We start from the raw sequence: 16,873 nt of genomic DNA on the forward strand, positions 1-16,873 counted from the left end.
TCAGAATCTGATACACCACTACATATTGTCAGTTGTTTTTCTGATACAAAACTATGGTGTTAATTTTTATTGTGCGTTGTAGTTAACCTATCTTAACACATGCAGAAGATGTTTTTGCAGGTAATGTCTGTTGACTCATCATTTCTAGCCTAGTATTATCAAATAGAACTGCATGTTAAGTGTTTGTTGTTCTCAAGACATTAATATATGGATATTAACATATAAGCAGTTAAGCACTCACTGAAGCCAACACTTCTGTAAAATTGCAAATCTTTTTCATTGAATAAAAACATATTTCAGCAATCAGTTTTCTTATAAATGATCACTGGAATGAATACTTGCAGACAGATGACAAGCTACCACGATATGGCTGCTAGCTGAGGTTAGTTTTCATTTTTTGATTTGGAAGCTTGACAAAAATTTCTTAGTGTTTTGCTTGTTTGGATTTAGTGCAGTGGTATTGCTATAATGCTATATGGAAAAAGCATATTTTGTTACATTAGTTTTGTGCTCTGTAATTACACCAAGGCACATCTTACAGAAAGCCTTACTTATTACTATGGTGTGTTACAGCTCTTGAAGCAATTGGTGAATTTTGGCTTTTTAGTCAATGGATTTTTAGTTTTCATACTTTGCCTATTTTTTGTGAGTAGAAGGTTGCATATAGCTCAAAGCTGCAGGTTTTCGTCTGACTCTCTGAAGCTAACAGCAGAATGAAATAAGCCTAAATATGGTGAAGAATTTATAGTAGAATAATCAAATGTAACTGGCTAATCAAAAGAACTCAAATTAATAAAGGAGCTTTAAGGCTCTAATGAAGAAGAGAGACAAAACCTGCAACTTTAAGGTATGTGCAACCTTCTACTCACAATTTTCAAGTTTTATACCACCAATCAACTCTGCCTGTTTTTTCTACCTTACCTCAAACCAAAATTGGCATTAATCATTAAATGTAACTTTGTAAATTAAAGCAAAATATAGTTATACTGGATGACTAATCCTCCGGTAGCCAACAATATAGGCTACTGGGTTAAGGCAGTAGTTTTCATTTGAGCGTCTGGGCAAAGTGGAGACTACTGTACCAACAAGCAGCCAATATAGTTTTCCACTTGTTCCATTCGACAATCTCAACATCAATATACACAAATGGTGGAATATCCTACTCATAAATTGTCTTACTTCTTTCTAGTTGCTTGCTACTATTACCATAAGCTTGAATGCAAACAAGATTTGAAATTTTTTAGAGAAATAATATTATGTTGTCACAGGCTTGCCAGATTGGCCCTTTTGGGGCCAAATTTGTAAAATTTGGCCCTTTTTAGAGGTAGTTGGCCCCCAAAAAAATTGTTTGGCCCCTTGGCCCTTAGTTTTCAATATTTGGCTCTTTTTGGAAGCAGTTGGCACATACTATCAAACTAGCTATTTAAATAAATGTCTTTCGGAAATCGAGACGGAAAAGTCTTATTACGATTTTTTAGACAGTGTTTAGCTGACAATATTTATGCCAATGCTAAAGATTCGAGTGGAAACACTGTAGAAGATGAAGATTTGGAATCGTTTTTGTACTAGAATGTAGACCAGTGGTGCCACTGCCACTCCTAGCGTTTTTCCACTAGATCTAGTGTTTTTGGGTTACATCTAGTTTGTTTTTTTTTCTATCTAGTGCTTTTTTAGCGATTTAGCGCTATGTTGGTGTGCATAAGTTTGGACAGTGTTCAAAGTAGCCCCACGTATTTTTGTTTGGCTGCATCAATGTGTTTGTAGTGCTTTTCAAAGTGGACTCGAGATTTTTGTCTAGTTACACCCAATGATGACCAAATTTGAGATATTTAGCATAAATACTTTAAAAAATACACACAAATGACTGTGAAAAGTGTTCAAAGTAGACTAAAGTAGGTAGCGTATCCTTTATCCTACCATATGGTACCGGAGGCTTACATTTCGTCGCTTACATTTGATGAGTATGGAGTTCTTAGTCTACACTACCTCAAAGATTATTGTGAGTAATATTGCGTTTTTGACAATATATTTGCAAAGGCTAAATTTGGGGAAAATTTGGAAAAATTTTGTTTGCCCCCCAAAATGTTTTACTCTGCTACGGCTATGACTTCAGGGCTCTCACTTTCTAGAAAATTCAGTTCTACTTTAAAATTTAAGGACTTTTAACACTCACTAACGCCATTGGCTGTCATTTTTGTGCATTATGCATGTAGATGATCGTGTATTTATGATGCTAGTGTTTTTTTGTGAATCTAGTGTTTTTTTCAGTCAAATCTAGTACTTTTCCATGATAAGAGAGTGGCAACAGTGATGTAGACTGTGTTGTTGCAATGTTGTAACGTTATTGAAGTTGTTAACGTTATTATGTTTTATTAGCAACGTTATTAACATTATTGAACAATTTGGCTCTTTTTTACCCAGTTTGGCCCTTTTTTCGACATTGTTTGGCTCTTTTTCTCAAAAGCTGTCTGACAACCCTGTGTTGTCACAGATGGTCTTTATGTCCTTTCTATTTCTCTGAATGATTCAACAGTGCAGTGACATCCTTCCAAACAGCAGCATAAAGTTAATTCCATTCATGCTAAATGATGTTTTACAAATAAACAGAATAGATAAACCCAACAAGCCATCAATTTTAATTGTAAGTTGGCAGAAATCAATTATTGCCTTGTTCTGTTCACTACCCCTGGTGGGCAGCATTAAATTTTCTCACCTGAAGTAGTTTCCTTCAGGTTAAGAACTACTGCTCTAAAATGAGGAAAAAATCTCAACGTGATCTGAAACAGGCGTAATGATGTTTTCTTGAACAATAGGGTACGATAGTGGTGTTTTTTTTTTTTTTTCTTTTTGACGTAGTTTTTTTGGATTGAGTTTTTTTTATTGGTAATGTTGACAATACTTATTGCAAATATATACTGTACTATATAATATACATTTAAAGATATGGTTAAAGGGCCAGCTTAGTAACAGAATATAGAACCTTTAAAAGTATGATATTAGGTCTAGTTTGTTATGATAATCTACCTGCAGAAAAATGATAAAACATTCTTAGAGCAGTTTTGCTTATTTCTGGTATGACAATGCCAGCAGTAAGCAAAACTTAACACTTAACCAAAACTCTCTGACTGGCAAAGATTCAGTGAGCACATGAGACTTTAGAGCAGGGGTGTGCAAGCTTTATTAAAGGAGGGCCATATATAAATATCTGGGTGAAACCGCGGGCCGCACGTTTATTTAACATATGCTTTCTAGTAGTTGCAGGCACAAAAAAGTAGTTTATTTTTGTTATTGATCTTATGGCATTATTAGAGGTTATCTCCTTGCAGAAATATTAAGTTAAGATGCATAAATGTCTGAAGAAAGCTGCTATTCAAATGTATTGTCACACCGACTACGAGTTCAGTGGGAAATTTGAAGCTGGCTTCTTTTCCCGACGACTTTTTCCAAATTTACTTTAATGGAAGTGCTCGCAATTTGAAGTCCATTTTCTAAGTGTTTGTCTGTCAGAACCGATCAATAGGGAGATTTTACGACGCCCATTTTAGAAAAAAATTGTTCGCACAAATACTTTGAGCTAAAAAGAGCCATTTTTGAAGCCATGAATTTTTTCAAATGTGAAAAGTCATCTTGGTTGAGACGTTATCGGTAAAAATCAAAAAATTGATGACTTCTTTCCGCAAATCGTAAAATCGTTGCAACATACAGTCTTTGCTTAACCAACGCACCTCGGAAAAGTATAGTAGATCTTTATGTGTCGTGTTGAGATCATCCAGACACTTTTGAAACTGACGATAGTTGAGCCCTCATGCTCGAATGAAATTACTGCCTTAATAACCGGGCTCAAGACGTGTTTGAACTTCAAGGGTTTTGCGCACAGGTTTTGCTGGTGAATGATACAATGAAAAATTGCTATGTCATCATCAATTTTTCTCTCCCTCAAGGCAAACTTCAAGAGACCTATGAATCCAATGCCAGTTCCGGACATGGATCGAGCACCATCAGTTGCGATTCCGCATAAGCTGGACAAGTCCAATTCAAACTTGTCAAAAGCATCAAATAGGCTATGTTAGTAAAGATGTCAGCACCAGTTGTTGTGCCCTTCATTGACTGTAGTGACAGAAGCTCTTACGTTTCGTTCAAGCCTTTGTCCACTCCTTTTGCAAATAAGGCCTACGGTGCTGTGTCCTTCTGGTCCGTACTTTCATCGATCGCAAAACTCCATGAAACAAAGTTCTTCACCTTATCCCTGAGAGTGTCACTAATGTCACAGGCAAGATCATCGATACATCTCGCTATCGTCCACCGTGACAGACTTATTTTCTCAAACTCACTCTTCATTTTAGGGCACATTTCTTCTGCGACATCGATAAGACACTGCTTCACAAAATTACCGTCAGAATACGGTTTCATAGTTTGAGCTATCCTCTGAGCAATTCTGTGCCTCTGATCTTCTGACGTTCCGAATAATTAAATACAATCGGATTCGCCGTGGCCGGTGGGAGACTTCTAAAATGGTTAACAGAAAGTGCGAAATGTAAAATAATCCACTCTACAATGAATTGTTCGCACGTACCAGACTAAACTAAATTATAAACACGTTTTGCAGGCCGCACACAATTCAAAACTGGCACATCTTGGCGGGCCGCACAATTTTTCTCTGAGGGCCGCATTTGGCCCGTGGGCCGCACGTTGCACACCCCTGCTTTAGAGGAAAGGGCAGCCAATCCAACAAGTTGTTCTAAGTGCACGAGTGAACCGTTCTTGTTATTACAAAAATATAAAAAATAATGATATACAACAATATTGAGCGTTGTATTTATGTCATAGGTTTTTGAATCGCAAGTTTACAATCAAGTATTATAATTGCACTTTGGTAGGAATTTTCTTGCCCCAGCATATGATAGAAGTCGATCTTGTGAATAAAGATTCCTTAACAACTTGATGTCAACTCTTCAGAGGCATAGAATAGTTTTGTTTTTGTGTAACAAAACATTTTGTTGACAGTTCAGTATATAGGCCTATTAGGTTTCTTTGATAAAAATCATGTTTAAGCAATAAAAACGTGTATTGGTAAAAAGTTGCATCTTGTCTTGCACTGTTAGGACAATGCTACGTTTGGCAAAATGGGTTTTAACCGCAAGCATTGGATCAGCTGGTATTGTTGCGCTTGATGCCAAAGATGTGATCAATTTGACGAACTATCCAGTGATGCGAGCTGTCAGGACTGCTTGTACCACAATCTCTATCATCTCGGACTACAAATGGTCTCTTTACAAACTTGAACCTTGTACCCAAGACTATGAAGAAGCAAAATCACAGGTGTGAATGAGGTACTAGCTAATCTGGTTGAGTTATATGTATATATAATAACTTAGTCATGCTGCAACATTTCAGTGCTGAAAGTGAGTTTAGCTGAATCCTGCTAGCTATTGATGCTGCTTTTAAATTCTGTGTGGTTTTTGTAAGACAGTAGCCTACTTGTTTGTAGAGTTATAGTTGAGATATTTACCTCGGTTTTCATATTTCAATTTTTGTGGTTGAAATTGCTTTTGTTTTTAAAACTCGATAGTATATACACCGGCACCGGTATATAAAATAATTTATCGTTTGTTGCATGCAGTGTGCAGTTTTTCTTGAAAATTTCAGCCTTATTATCTGAAAAAAGAAGAATCAATTTAGGGGCATTCCATTTATAATCATCAGATTTTTTCAAATTTTGTAACCACTAGTCACAGATTTTGCTTATTTTAACATATTTTATACATATCATACTAAAAAATGATGAAAATAACAAAAAAATTTTTTGAAATATCTTTATTGGGGGCCGAGATAGAGCACTTTGAATTTTTGGCCACTAATAGGATTTTGGGAGCTGAGCACAGCCATTTTTTCATTTTGCGCCTTCATTTTATGGCATTAACTCTTTACCTTGAACGATTTTCATAATGAAAACATGCATTTTACCAATTTAAGACCCGAGGAATTCATGTTTGCACTTTAAATTATGCTAAGATGAACATTTCAAATGGTAATTTAGGTTTAAAGTTTTTCTTATTTTATTTTTGATACGCTAACTTTGGGGGAATATTTCGGAGCGTTGGGAAAAAGGTGCAAAAAAATTTTTTTTTTGTTGAACAAAGCAATTGAAGTATAATACTTTTACTAAATTTGGTTGATGTAAGTTTTGCATAAACCAAAATATTCAACTTAGAAAATATCAACCCATATGATCAAAAAAATGAATATAATTGAAACATAACTGATGCTTTGTCACAGTATTTGTAGGGTTCCGCCATATTATCGTGCGTTTCTTTATGAATTTTTCATGTGTCTAATTACCAATGTTTTATTAGTCAGCTGATATCACACAGCTAGTCTGATCAAAATTTTGTGACACTTGTGCCCTAAATGGTGTATTAACGTCTCACGTAGTGGTACACACTCAGTCTGTGTGTGTACACAACACCAGAACACTATCTTACTATGTAATGCTACTAATACGACTTAAAATTACAAAGATTTCATGTCCATGATTGTATGTAACACAGAAAATAAGATGTGCATGGTGCATAGATGTGAAAGTTGTCCTGGAAGAGAAGTTTTACACCAATTTTTAACAGAAAAGCTAGGAGGTGAATTTGAGGATGACATTGTTTATACACAATGGCAGTCCACTGATCGATCAACTCTAAAAACCTTAGTTTCTTCATCATCTTTCACAGACATTCTAACACAAGCAGTGGACAAGCTTACAGCACACTCTTTCATAGCTAAGTGCCAAGCTAAGTATCTGTCAGAACGCAAACAAACACTAAACTTTGAAAGCTGTATTGCTATTTTAGATATTGCAGAAAATTACAAGTTTGTTGTTCAAGATGAAGTGCAATCATTCCACTGGAATCAAAGTCAATGCTCAATACATCCAGTGGCATTATATTACAAGAATTCTGAAGATAAATTTGTCCAACAGTAGTATTAGTCCAGTTTTAATCCGGTGATGTCCCCATTACCGAGGGTGGCCGGATCCAACAATCCATGTGTTTTATTTCAGATGATTTGTGCCATGATACAGCATGATTTGTCTACAAAGTTTTTCAACAAATTACAACTTTTGTACATCTTCAACTAAACGAAAAAATAAAGAAAATCGAATATTTTGCTGATGGATGTGCAGCTCAGTACAAAAACTACAAAAACCTGCTAAACCTTTGTTACGGTATCATAAAACTGATTTTGGAATGGATTGCTCCTAGACTTTTTTTGCCACCTGTCATGGTAAGTCTCCTTGTGATGAAATAGGAGGCACAGTGAAACGATTGGCCACTAGAGCAAGTTTTCAAAGACCTTACACAAACCAAATTCTCGATTTTGATGCATTAATGAAATTCTGTAAAGAGTACATAAAAGACATACAGTTTTTTGACATTCAAAGCAATGAACTTGAAAGAATTCGACACAATAGAAAGGTATGTTCAAAGCTCCACTGTACATGGCACACAATCTTTTCATTATTTTGAACCAAAATCTTCTCACAGTATTGCATGTAAAAGGATTAGTGATGATAAAGAATTTACTGGAATACACAAATTCTTTGAAACTACTGCCTCTCTTTGACTATGTTGCATTCACATACGATTTATATTGATGGCTTGGCATGGTGCAAGAAGTTTTTAGGGACGAAGGAGATGTCAACATCAAGTTCATGGCACCTCATGGACCATCTCAATATTTCTATTGGCCGAGGGATGATTTCTGCTGTGTTCTTTCTGAGCACATTTTATGTGTTGTTTTCACCTCCTAGCCCTGCAACAATATCTGGACGCAACTATGTAATCAAAAAAGAAGACTTGAAGAAAATTGAACAAACCTTCAATAACCGTTTGTAGAATGTAGATACTTGTGTACTGTGAAAACTGATTCTTAATTACCCAATCAGAAAATTGGCTTAATCAACCACTTAAAAAACTGCTATTGATGCATCCAACCTTAAAAGTTGATGAAGTGATTTCTGTTTGTGTTGTTTGTATTGAGATCTCTTGCAATGTTTATGTTACGGTACATATAAGTTTACTGAATTTGTCATTCTGTTCTAGTTTAAGACAAAGGAATAAAATAAAGCAGAACTAAGGCAATAGGGATACACTGTCCTCAAATACACTTGCAAAAGATGTTCAAAGAGCATTTGATGTACTCTAAGTCTTATGTTTTAACTTTATAGCCATTTCTTCATAACAATTTTAGTTAAATTACTGGTGTTTTCTAAGTTGATTATTTTGGTTTATGCAAAACTTACATCAACCAAATTTGGTAAAAGTATTATACTTCAATTGCTTTGTTCAAAGAAAAAAAAATTTTTTTTGCACCTTTTTCCCAACGCTCCGAAATATTCCCCCAAAGTTAGCGTATCAAAAATAAAATAAGAAAAACTTTAAACCTAAATTACCATTTGAAATGTTCATCTTAGCATAATTTAAAGTGCAAAAATGAATTCCTTGGGTCTTAAATTGGTAAAATGCATGTGTTCATTATGAAAATCGTTCAAGGTAAAGAGTTATTGCCAAAAAATGAAGGCGCAAAATGAAAAAATGGCTGTGCTCAGCTCCCAAAATCCTACTAGTGGCCAAAAAATCAAAGTGCTCTATCTTGGCCCCCAATGAAGATAATTCAATTTTTTTTTTTGTTATTTTCATCATTTTTTAGTATGATATATATAAAATATGTCAAAATAAGCAAAATCTGGGACTAGTGGTTACAAGGGGTGTTTGATTATAAATGGAATTACTAGTTTTCTTGTTTAGACATTATTTAGCAGTCTTGTTGACAGCATAGTAAGATTTGACCTCACTGCATGATGATGACTATTGGTGTAAGTTCCGAGCTTTTTGGTTCAATTTTCTAGTAAGATAATTGTTATTATAGGGTCTATGACAATTCGGATACGCCAATTCAGTGCCGCCATTTCGGAGCGACTGGTTGGTGCGCACTGCGCATGCTTTCGAAAATATTGTTTCGATGATTGCTGTTTTTGAGAGAAGTTGTAAGGATCATTAAACTATCAAAAAACTTGATTCAATGAGAAAACAATGCTCCATATCAGTCATGGTATCGGCCACAATTTTCAAATGGACCCTTAAGTTTTGTTTTCTTAATGTTTTTTTTTTTTTGTTATGTGTTTTCACAACAAAACGTCTTTTTTAATTAAAATCTGCATGACACGTATTGATTATGTTTGTCTTGATAGTTGATACTCCTTGATGGTAAATACCGACTTGAGTTAGTAGGTTGCTCGTTGTGTATGGGTCACTAACATCTTCGGCAGCGCTTTCCAACCAGTGAATTGTCTTTTACTAATATATGAGTACTTGTTTCATAAACACAATTAACAACATGCAATGTACCCAGGCCCACACTCGAGCAGCAAAACGAATGCTTCATCTATGTTGGCGTAACAGAGGAGCTTTCATTAAAGTTGGGCAACATCTTGGTGGTATGGACTATCTGCTGCCGCATGAATATACCCGAGAACTGAAGATATTGCATAGCAGTGCACCACAAAGTTCATTGGAAGAAATTGAGCAGGTGATCATTTTAAGGAAACCGCTATTGCCAATGTAGCCTACAGGTTTTTCCTCAGTAAGATATTAAGGTACAGATCTGGTTGCTGACGTCAGAGAACATGATTGTGGAATTAGCTTTCAGTAAATCTTTTTAGGACTCACCATACAATATACAGTAAAAGTCATTGTCTTAGTATTTTCACTCTAAATACCCTCCTCCCATTGGTTAATTTAATTTTTATGGAGGTATTTTGTTTTTTCGGGAGTATATTCACCAAAGAAGGTTATTTCCAAGGGGTATTTACCAGGGTCTGCTACTATTCGGTGAGTTCCTAACTTCTAACCCCTAACCCTAAAACGGCAATGATAATTAGGCTACGGTACCCGATAATTTAAAAAAAAAATTGAAAAAATCCCCCGTTAAGGGATCGGACTCACCGAAACTGGCCATTCCGTATTTACCATGCTAGATGCGGGGATGTTTATTCACATTCCAAAAAATTAATGGATAGCATTATTCTCCACAATTAACATGCATAGTAAGCTGATCGCTAGGTTATTTGTTCTTAAACGTGTGAAACTCAAGTCAAACTATTCGATCAAAAGCATCAATGGAATGATATTTAATGTAGAATTAATTTCTATCACAGGATTAACAACCTGGGCTAGATGTACTGTCGACAACGTTCCCAATTTTTGTTTCTTTGATCATGTCAAATGACGTGTTGTGGAGTTTTATCTGCTTATGGTTGTCTCACTGTGAACAACTTTTCATTGTTTCCTTCAATAAACTTAAATTTCTTTAAAGAATTCTCTGATCGATCGCCTAACTCACAAAGTATTTCATGAAAATCAATTCAACTTTTTTCAATGCTGCTTGTATGAATCGATCTAGATGTATCATGGAGTAGCTGCCAGGAGTGATGTTCATATATGAGCGGATTTTTTTGCATAGAGTAAAATAAAAGGCGCACATTCCTTCAAAGACAGCGATAGGCAATTGTTACCTCAGTGGCACTTGTTTAGACTGTAATGCCGTTTTTATATTGCCAGTAAAAAAGTAAATTGGCCTAAATGTGTTCAAACAAGGTGTAATCTGTGTATATTCGTTACCATTTCTGAAGTTGGAATACTTTTGCTCAAGTGTTTCAGCTTTGTACTCATTGTAGATATGTTCGGCCTACTTACCAATCATGAAAACCTGCTTCATAATATCGCCAGTCTTTGAAAAAAAATGCTACAACATTCTGTACACTGGACAGTAATTTCAATTACCGAAGTTACTTTTTAAAAATTGACTGTTCGGCCCAACGGCTCGCCACCACTGGACTAAGAACATTCACAAATTGTTTTTATCAATCTCATTAACTCATCATAAAATCATGTGTGATCGACGAGTTGGTCACCTCTGGCTTATAGCATGGTAAAGGTAACAAGATTCAAATATTTTTCGTTTATTTGTTGCAGTTTGACGTTTATTTAAAAAAATAAATAAATACCTCTGCAAATACAATTAAAACCATTGATTAATGTGTGAGTTATTGTAAAACTTTAGAAGCATGTTTTACCAGATGGTGAAAGAAGAGTTGAGTGTGTCCAGTCTTGACGAATTGTTTTCCGAGTTCAGCGACAAGCCCTTGGGAACTGCGTCACTGGCACAGGTTCATAAAGCAAATTTAAAGGGAGATGGTTGCACTGTGGCTGTAAAAGTCCAACATGCAAATGTCAGAGACTTGGCTAACATGGATATGAATATGATGGACTTTGCAGTAAAGTGAGTACAGTTGTAAAATAACTTATATGGAATGATCATTACAGATTGAGAAAGGAATATTCTTCGTAGGCAGGCTCAATTTTGGGGTGCGAATGTATTTTTGACGACAATAGCACCTCAATAGATCAAAACAGAAACTTAACTATTCCCTACCCAGTCACTCACACACAGCATGTTTACTGCACACTAATGCCGCAAAGTTTACGCCAACTGACATCGGAAAATCAGAATATGTATAAGAGATCCCTGTTCAGACAACATGGAATGAGGACGAAAAAGTTTGTATTAAAAATTTTTTTCATATCTTTTTTGTATTTCTCTGTTTTTTGGATTTTAAAACTAAGTTAAGACTTGGTCAAAACTCCTTTAAATCAATTCATTTAATATGCAGTTTTGCATCAGGTCAGTGAAGTGGGCTTTTCCTGAATTTGACCTAATGTGGCTTGCGGAAGAGACAAGAACCAACTTACCTATTGAACTTGATTTTTCCTATGAAGCTAAAAATTGTGCCACGGCTGCAGAAAATCTTAAATGCTTCGACTGGGTGAAGGTGAGAAGGCATTACTTTAACCTTTTTAACGATTTTTCAAGAGCTTGCTATACTGTAGAGTAGACACTAGACAAGGTCGTTATTAGTGGCATACGTTACCAAGACTTTTTCTCATGGTTGTGAAACTAGAAACATAAAAGTCAAAAGCGTTTAAAGTAAAAATTCAAAACGCTCCAAACTTTCTACTTCAACTGAGCATTTTCTACTTTCTTCGTGTTTATGCCACGGATGCAAAAGTTTAAGACCAAAATACAGTCCGCGCGTTTTGAGCATTTGTGGCTACAAGACATCCCCAAGGCGAAGTTGCAAAAATCGTGTTTCTAACACTTTGTTGCTTTTCAATGTTCTAGCTGCCAAAAATTTATTGGAAGTACTCCACTCCTCGAGTTTTAGTAATGGAATACATGGAAGGTGGTCAAGCCAACGACCAATCCTATTTCAAAGAGCATTCGATTGACTTTGGCTACGTGTCCAGGTAGACGGCAGTTGTTGCATCTTACCAACATTGCACTGTGCGAGTGTGCGTAGTCACTCGTAATTTCGTACAGGGCTGATAGGATAAAGCTATTGTATTGGTAGCTAGTTTGCTTTATTGTACAAGGCATGTATGATATCAAGTACTGCAACATAGATTTTTTCCTTTAAAATAATTTAACACTTGAATCATTAGTTGTGTTACTTGACCTTGCAAGCTCTAGCTCACTGAGTTTGTTGTTGCTGCTCTATCTCAGTCAAACGTTTACTGGCGGAAAGACTTCGGTTGCACATGAGTTTGGGTTGAAGTATTTTGAGAGAAAATGTGATTTTAACAGTCAACCAAACTTACCGTATTTAATTTCAAGTTATGTTGACCCATCAGAGTGGTGAAATTATTTTCTTTAGCCTTTTCCAGCATTTAAGACGGTGACTAACTTGTGATATTTTGTAGGTTGCTTGGCAAGTTGTTCAGTGAGATGATTTTTGTTCATGGTTTTGTTCACTGTGACCCCCACCCTGGAAATATATTGGTTCGTAAATGTCAAAATACAAGTTCGTCCTTTTTTCAAAGATTTTTTTCATATGGCGATGCCAGAAGACAAAACTTGGAAATAATTTTATTGGATCATGGTCTTTATCGTAATCTGACAAAGGAGTTTCGGTGCGTAATATTCATATCTATTTTTACAAAAGTAAATAGCTGCTTTAATTAGCTTCAGTTATTGTACTCTAATTCAAAATTATTCCTGAGTCGGTAACAAAACTGAAGCGGATTGAGTTAGCAATTAGCAGTTCTAATAGAGTCAGGTTTACACTGAGAAAGGTTTTGTTTACAAAACTGTATTTACAGAAAAATTAATTTTGCTGATATTTATAGTCTGTTTGTTACCTTTTTATAGAGACAAAAATTGACAAAGAGTTGAAGCATTCTCTAATTTTCATTTAATTCAATCATGAAAATAATGACAATTCATTTAAAGCTATTACCAATATTTCTTTACTTTCTACTTTAGATATGAATACGCGAGTCTATGGCAGGCTATAATAAACCGTGACCTTCCAGCCATGGAGAAGCATGCTCGTGCTATTGGTGGAGGCGATTTGTACCCCATCCTCGTCACCATAGTGACGGGAAGAGCGTGGAAAGTTGTTGAGGAACAAGGTGTGAAAAAGTGAGTTGCTCAATATGTTTCACCTTAAAAACAAGGAATCTTGTCCTAACTTGTTCAGTGTTTCAAACCCCACTCAGTCCTTTCTTTGTCGCAAATTTCGAATTTATTTGGCCGTACGTTACATACTGTGCGTCCAAGTATTATGTTGATGCGCTTTTGTTGGCCCGATTCAGTGCGGCCTATTTCGTGTAGCCGATTCGGAGATAGCTCGTATCGAAGACGACCGTTTCGGTGCTGACATTGTCGAAAACTCGAATAGGTGACAAGCTCAAAGTCAATTTATGGAAAATACAGGCCGATAAGAGTCAATTAACGTTCTTTGTGTCATGAGCGCACATGCACACAATTGTCAATTGTCAACGCATTAATGGGTAGATTCATTGATATTATTTCATGGCAATCTATAGATAACCAATTAAGCATACAATGTCAGTTGACTTTTTAAAACGTTTTAATTGATTACATGGAAAATTACAACATTTATGTTAAATGGTTTGCGGCCCTCTTCCAAGAGCACCCCAGCTCTCCGATACGGGCATCTCTGAATCGGTGCCTCTGAACTGTCGCAGACCTCATCTAACCCCAACGTTTTCTGCAGTGATAGAGATTCTACGCAAGGGAAGTGTATATATTGTATAAAAATGACTTTCTATGCTAATGTTTACGTGTTTAGTGTAAACTTTTCCGTGAATGAAGATAACGACATCCGGGACGGCGTTGGTAATTTTCTACCACACATAGCCCAGGTGCTTGGAAAAATACCCAGAGAAATGTTACTTGTTCTGAAGACAAATGATCATTTACGTGGTCTAGATGTAAGTCATTGTTGCTTTGTCTTTGTGAACATTTGCACTGCAGATTAGCTGTTGTTTGTGTTAGATTCTTGTAATTTCGCTTTGTAAGATTTAACTATTTTTTTTGCTTTTGAAACGTTTTGAAATTTCACAAATTGGAGTAGGTTAAGTTTAAGTTATTTCACTTCAAATGCAAAAAGGAATGTTTTATATTCTCAATAAAGGATGTGTCATGGTTCCTTTATTTCTGTGTATGAGGTTCCGCTGCAATCATTGTACTTTTTTGCAATCAAGCACTGTTAGATTAGCACTTCTATCAAGATGTCGATAGATAGGATGAATCAATTTATGTTATTCTCAAAGTTGTGGATTTCAAGTTTATTGATACCGATTCGACCTGCTGTCGAACCTTGGTCTAACGGTGCATGACTAACGCTCTGACCATTAGGTATCTTGCGCACGTCACGTGTGTATTAAAAGCAAGATATGAATAGCATGCCCTTTGTGATCAAATACATTCACTTGCAGCACTGGTACGGAGTGAGGGGTCATAGGTCAGGCTTTCTGGATATGTCGCGATGTTGTTTGCGAGCTTTGCGAGAACTTGAGATCGAAAGAAGAGATCAAAGCCAAAGAACTTTCTTATTTCGGTTCGATTGCCACATTCGATTCTTATTCGGCTTAGCCAAGATAAGCGCATTTGAGTGGTATATGTGGGTAAGTTGGTAGGGAATGGAATGCTCAATTTCTTTATCGTTGGCCCCCATCATGTTTTATGTTAATCGTTGTATCATGTGATGGGCTTTCATTACTAAACTTTGCTACAATCACGTTATTTCATGGCATAAAAGCCGGAAGATATTGTAGATCTAACCGAAACTTTTCTATCGGAAGTAGATGAAAAAGAAAGCATCCATTTCAATTTACGTGCTCCATAGCGCCTTCTAACTACGCACAAAAAATCTTAACCGGCTATTACAACTGGGCGGTTTGTAGTAGGTTCCGTATAATTTTTTTAACTTTCTCTTTGTTAATTTTTTGAATGTTTGTAGTTTGGTGAACTCACGGAGAGGATGATCACTGCTCCCGCCATGCTTTTCAACCGATTTGTTGATGCGCAGGAACCTCATCTGTCGGGAACAGAATGTTAACCCTAACATTAGCTTACTCTAATAAAGTGAATTGTTTGAAAACTTTAGCTTAATTGTTTTTATTCCTTTTTGATTTCCGTTTGCTTTGTAGTGTTGAGTTTGATTGCAAAATCGTATCAGACGTCCCGTGTTGACAGCCGTCGTTTGTGCTGCAATGCTTTACTGCAATTGTGGCCGAAATTTTCAAGGTCGATGAAAAAGTCGTCGAAATCACAGCCTTTTTGTCAACTGCTAGTATATTGGAGCGTTATTAATCATAGCTCGATTTTTTTAAACTCTTGCTTGGATTTAGCATTCAAACTAGTATGTGAAATAATGCTTCTTCTAAACGTTCTAAAGCAATTGATCATTTTTCAAATATTGAAAATCTTGTGTTCGTATCTGTGTGCTTGTCATTACAAAACCTTTAAGATGTGTTGAAGGCATTTATTTTATCTCAATTGGTGATATATTACCCGTTTGTGCTAGGCAATTAGACTTGCAACTTGTAGGCTATCTGCAGGGAATGAATGAAATTATTATTTATTTCGATTTTACAAACGAACTTCAATAAAGTGACTATACTTTTTGATATGCTTTGTCGTGTGGCTATTAGGTGCATTGTTTTCCTTTTTTTTACCAAAAACTGAGTGTAAGCTATACTGTACTTCAAAGGTCATGCCACTTAAAATACACACTGTAGCCTAGGTAGAAGAGCTGTTCGAAGCGAAGTTTATAATGATTGAATCGAAATCAAGGCTAATAATATCGCGTCGAAACAAATAATATCGAATGTGATGCACAAATGTTTAAAACCTACTCAATCGGTTGTGCTGGTAAGTGCACACTGCACAGGGCTCGTGCTGTAATAAGATGACTTATTTTGAATGGCTGTTCTGACAAAAGCATTCCAGGCACCTTGAAGAGTTTAAAATTGAATCATTTTCCACGACAACGTTGCCTTCGATCGATTACAAATGCTCACTTGCAGTGGTGGTTGCTGGCACACAGGGCCGGATTAACCATAAGGCTATCGGCCCTGGAAAAATTCGGCCCTCAATTTTTGTAAGGGTGATAGTGATGTAGATCCAGTACAGTTTTTGCTTAAAAATGAATGACCGAGTTGAGTCAATACATACGAAGAGCCCATTTCCTAAACCACGTAGGCGCCACTTTTACCGAAATTGAGTTTTGAGCAGGGGTTTTCAACCTGGAGGTCGCGACCCCTGTGGGGGTAGCGAGCCAATTTTCGGAGAGGCGCTTGAAATTCCGGTGTATTCCTTTTTGCTAGAAAAGATTCAAAACTGTGTTTTTTTTCTCAATCGACCATTCCTCTACTTTAGGTTATTATATCGTTTAAGCTTTCAGACGTTGCGAAAGGCTTTAACTATAGGAAAGCATTCGATATTTTTCACCAAG

General features: G+C 36.2%; 1 protein-coding gene across 2 annotated transcripts; it reads left to right on the forward strand.

Moving 5' to 3' along the window:
- Positions 1 to 179: 179 nt before the first annotated feature.
- LOC145768649 (aarF domain-containing protein kinase 1-like) lies at positions 180 to 16,038 on the forward strand. 2 transcript variants are annotated; one of them, XM_082580201.1, is made up of 11 exons: positions 180 to 382; positions 5,103 to 5,319; positions 9,403 to 9,579; positions 11,129 to 11,331; positions 11,734 to 11,881; positions 12,232 to 12,356; positions 12,810 to 13,019; positions 13,372 to 13,530; positions 14,204 to 14,345; positions 14,853 to 15,041; positions 15,377 to 16,038. In XM_082580201.1, exons 2-11 carry the CDS (start codon positions 5,107 to 5,109, stop codon positions 15,473 to 15,475), a joined length of 1,665 nt encoding a protein of 554 aa, XP_082436327.1. In that variant the 5' UTR covers positions 180 to 382; positions 5,103 to 5,106; the 3' UTR covers positions 15,476 to 16,038. The 2 variants fall into 2 exon arrangements, with proteins under 2 accessions (XP_082436327.1, XP_082436326.1); XM_082580200.1 differs by lacking the exon at positions 180 to 382 and having other exon boundaries at positions 5,042 to 5,319.
- Positions 16,039 to 16,873: the final 835 nt, after the last annotated feature.

The sequence above is a fragment of the Aplidium turbinatum genome, chromosome 4, assembly GCF_918807975.1.
Source record: "Aplidium turbinatum chromosome 4, kaAplTurb1.1, whole genome shotgun sequence".
Taxonomy (NCBI): domain Eukaryota; kingdom Metazoa; phylum Chordata; class Ascidiacea; order Aplousobranchia; family Polyclinidae; genus Aplidium; species Aplidium turbinatum.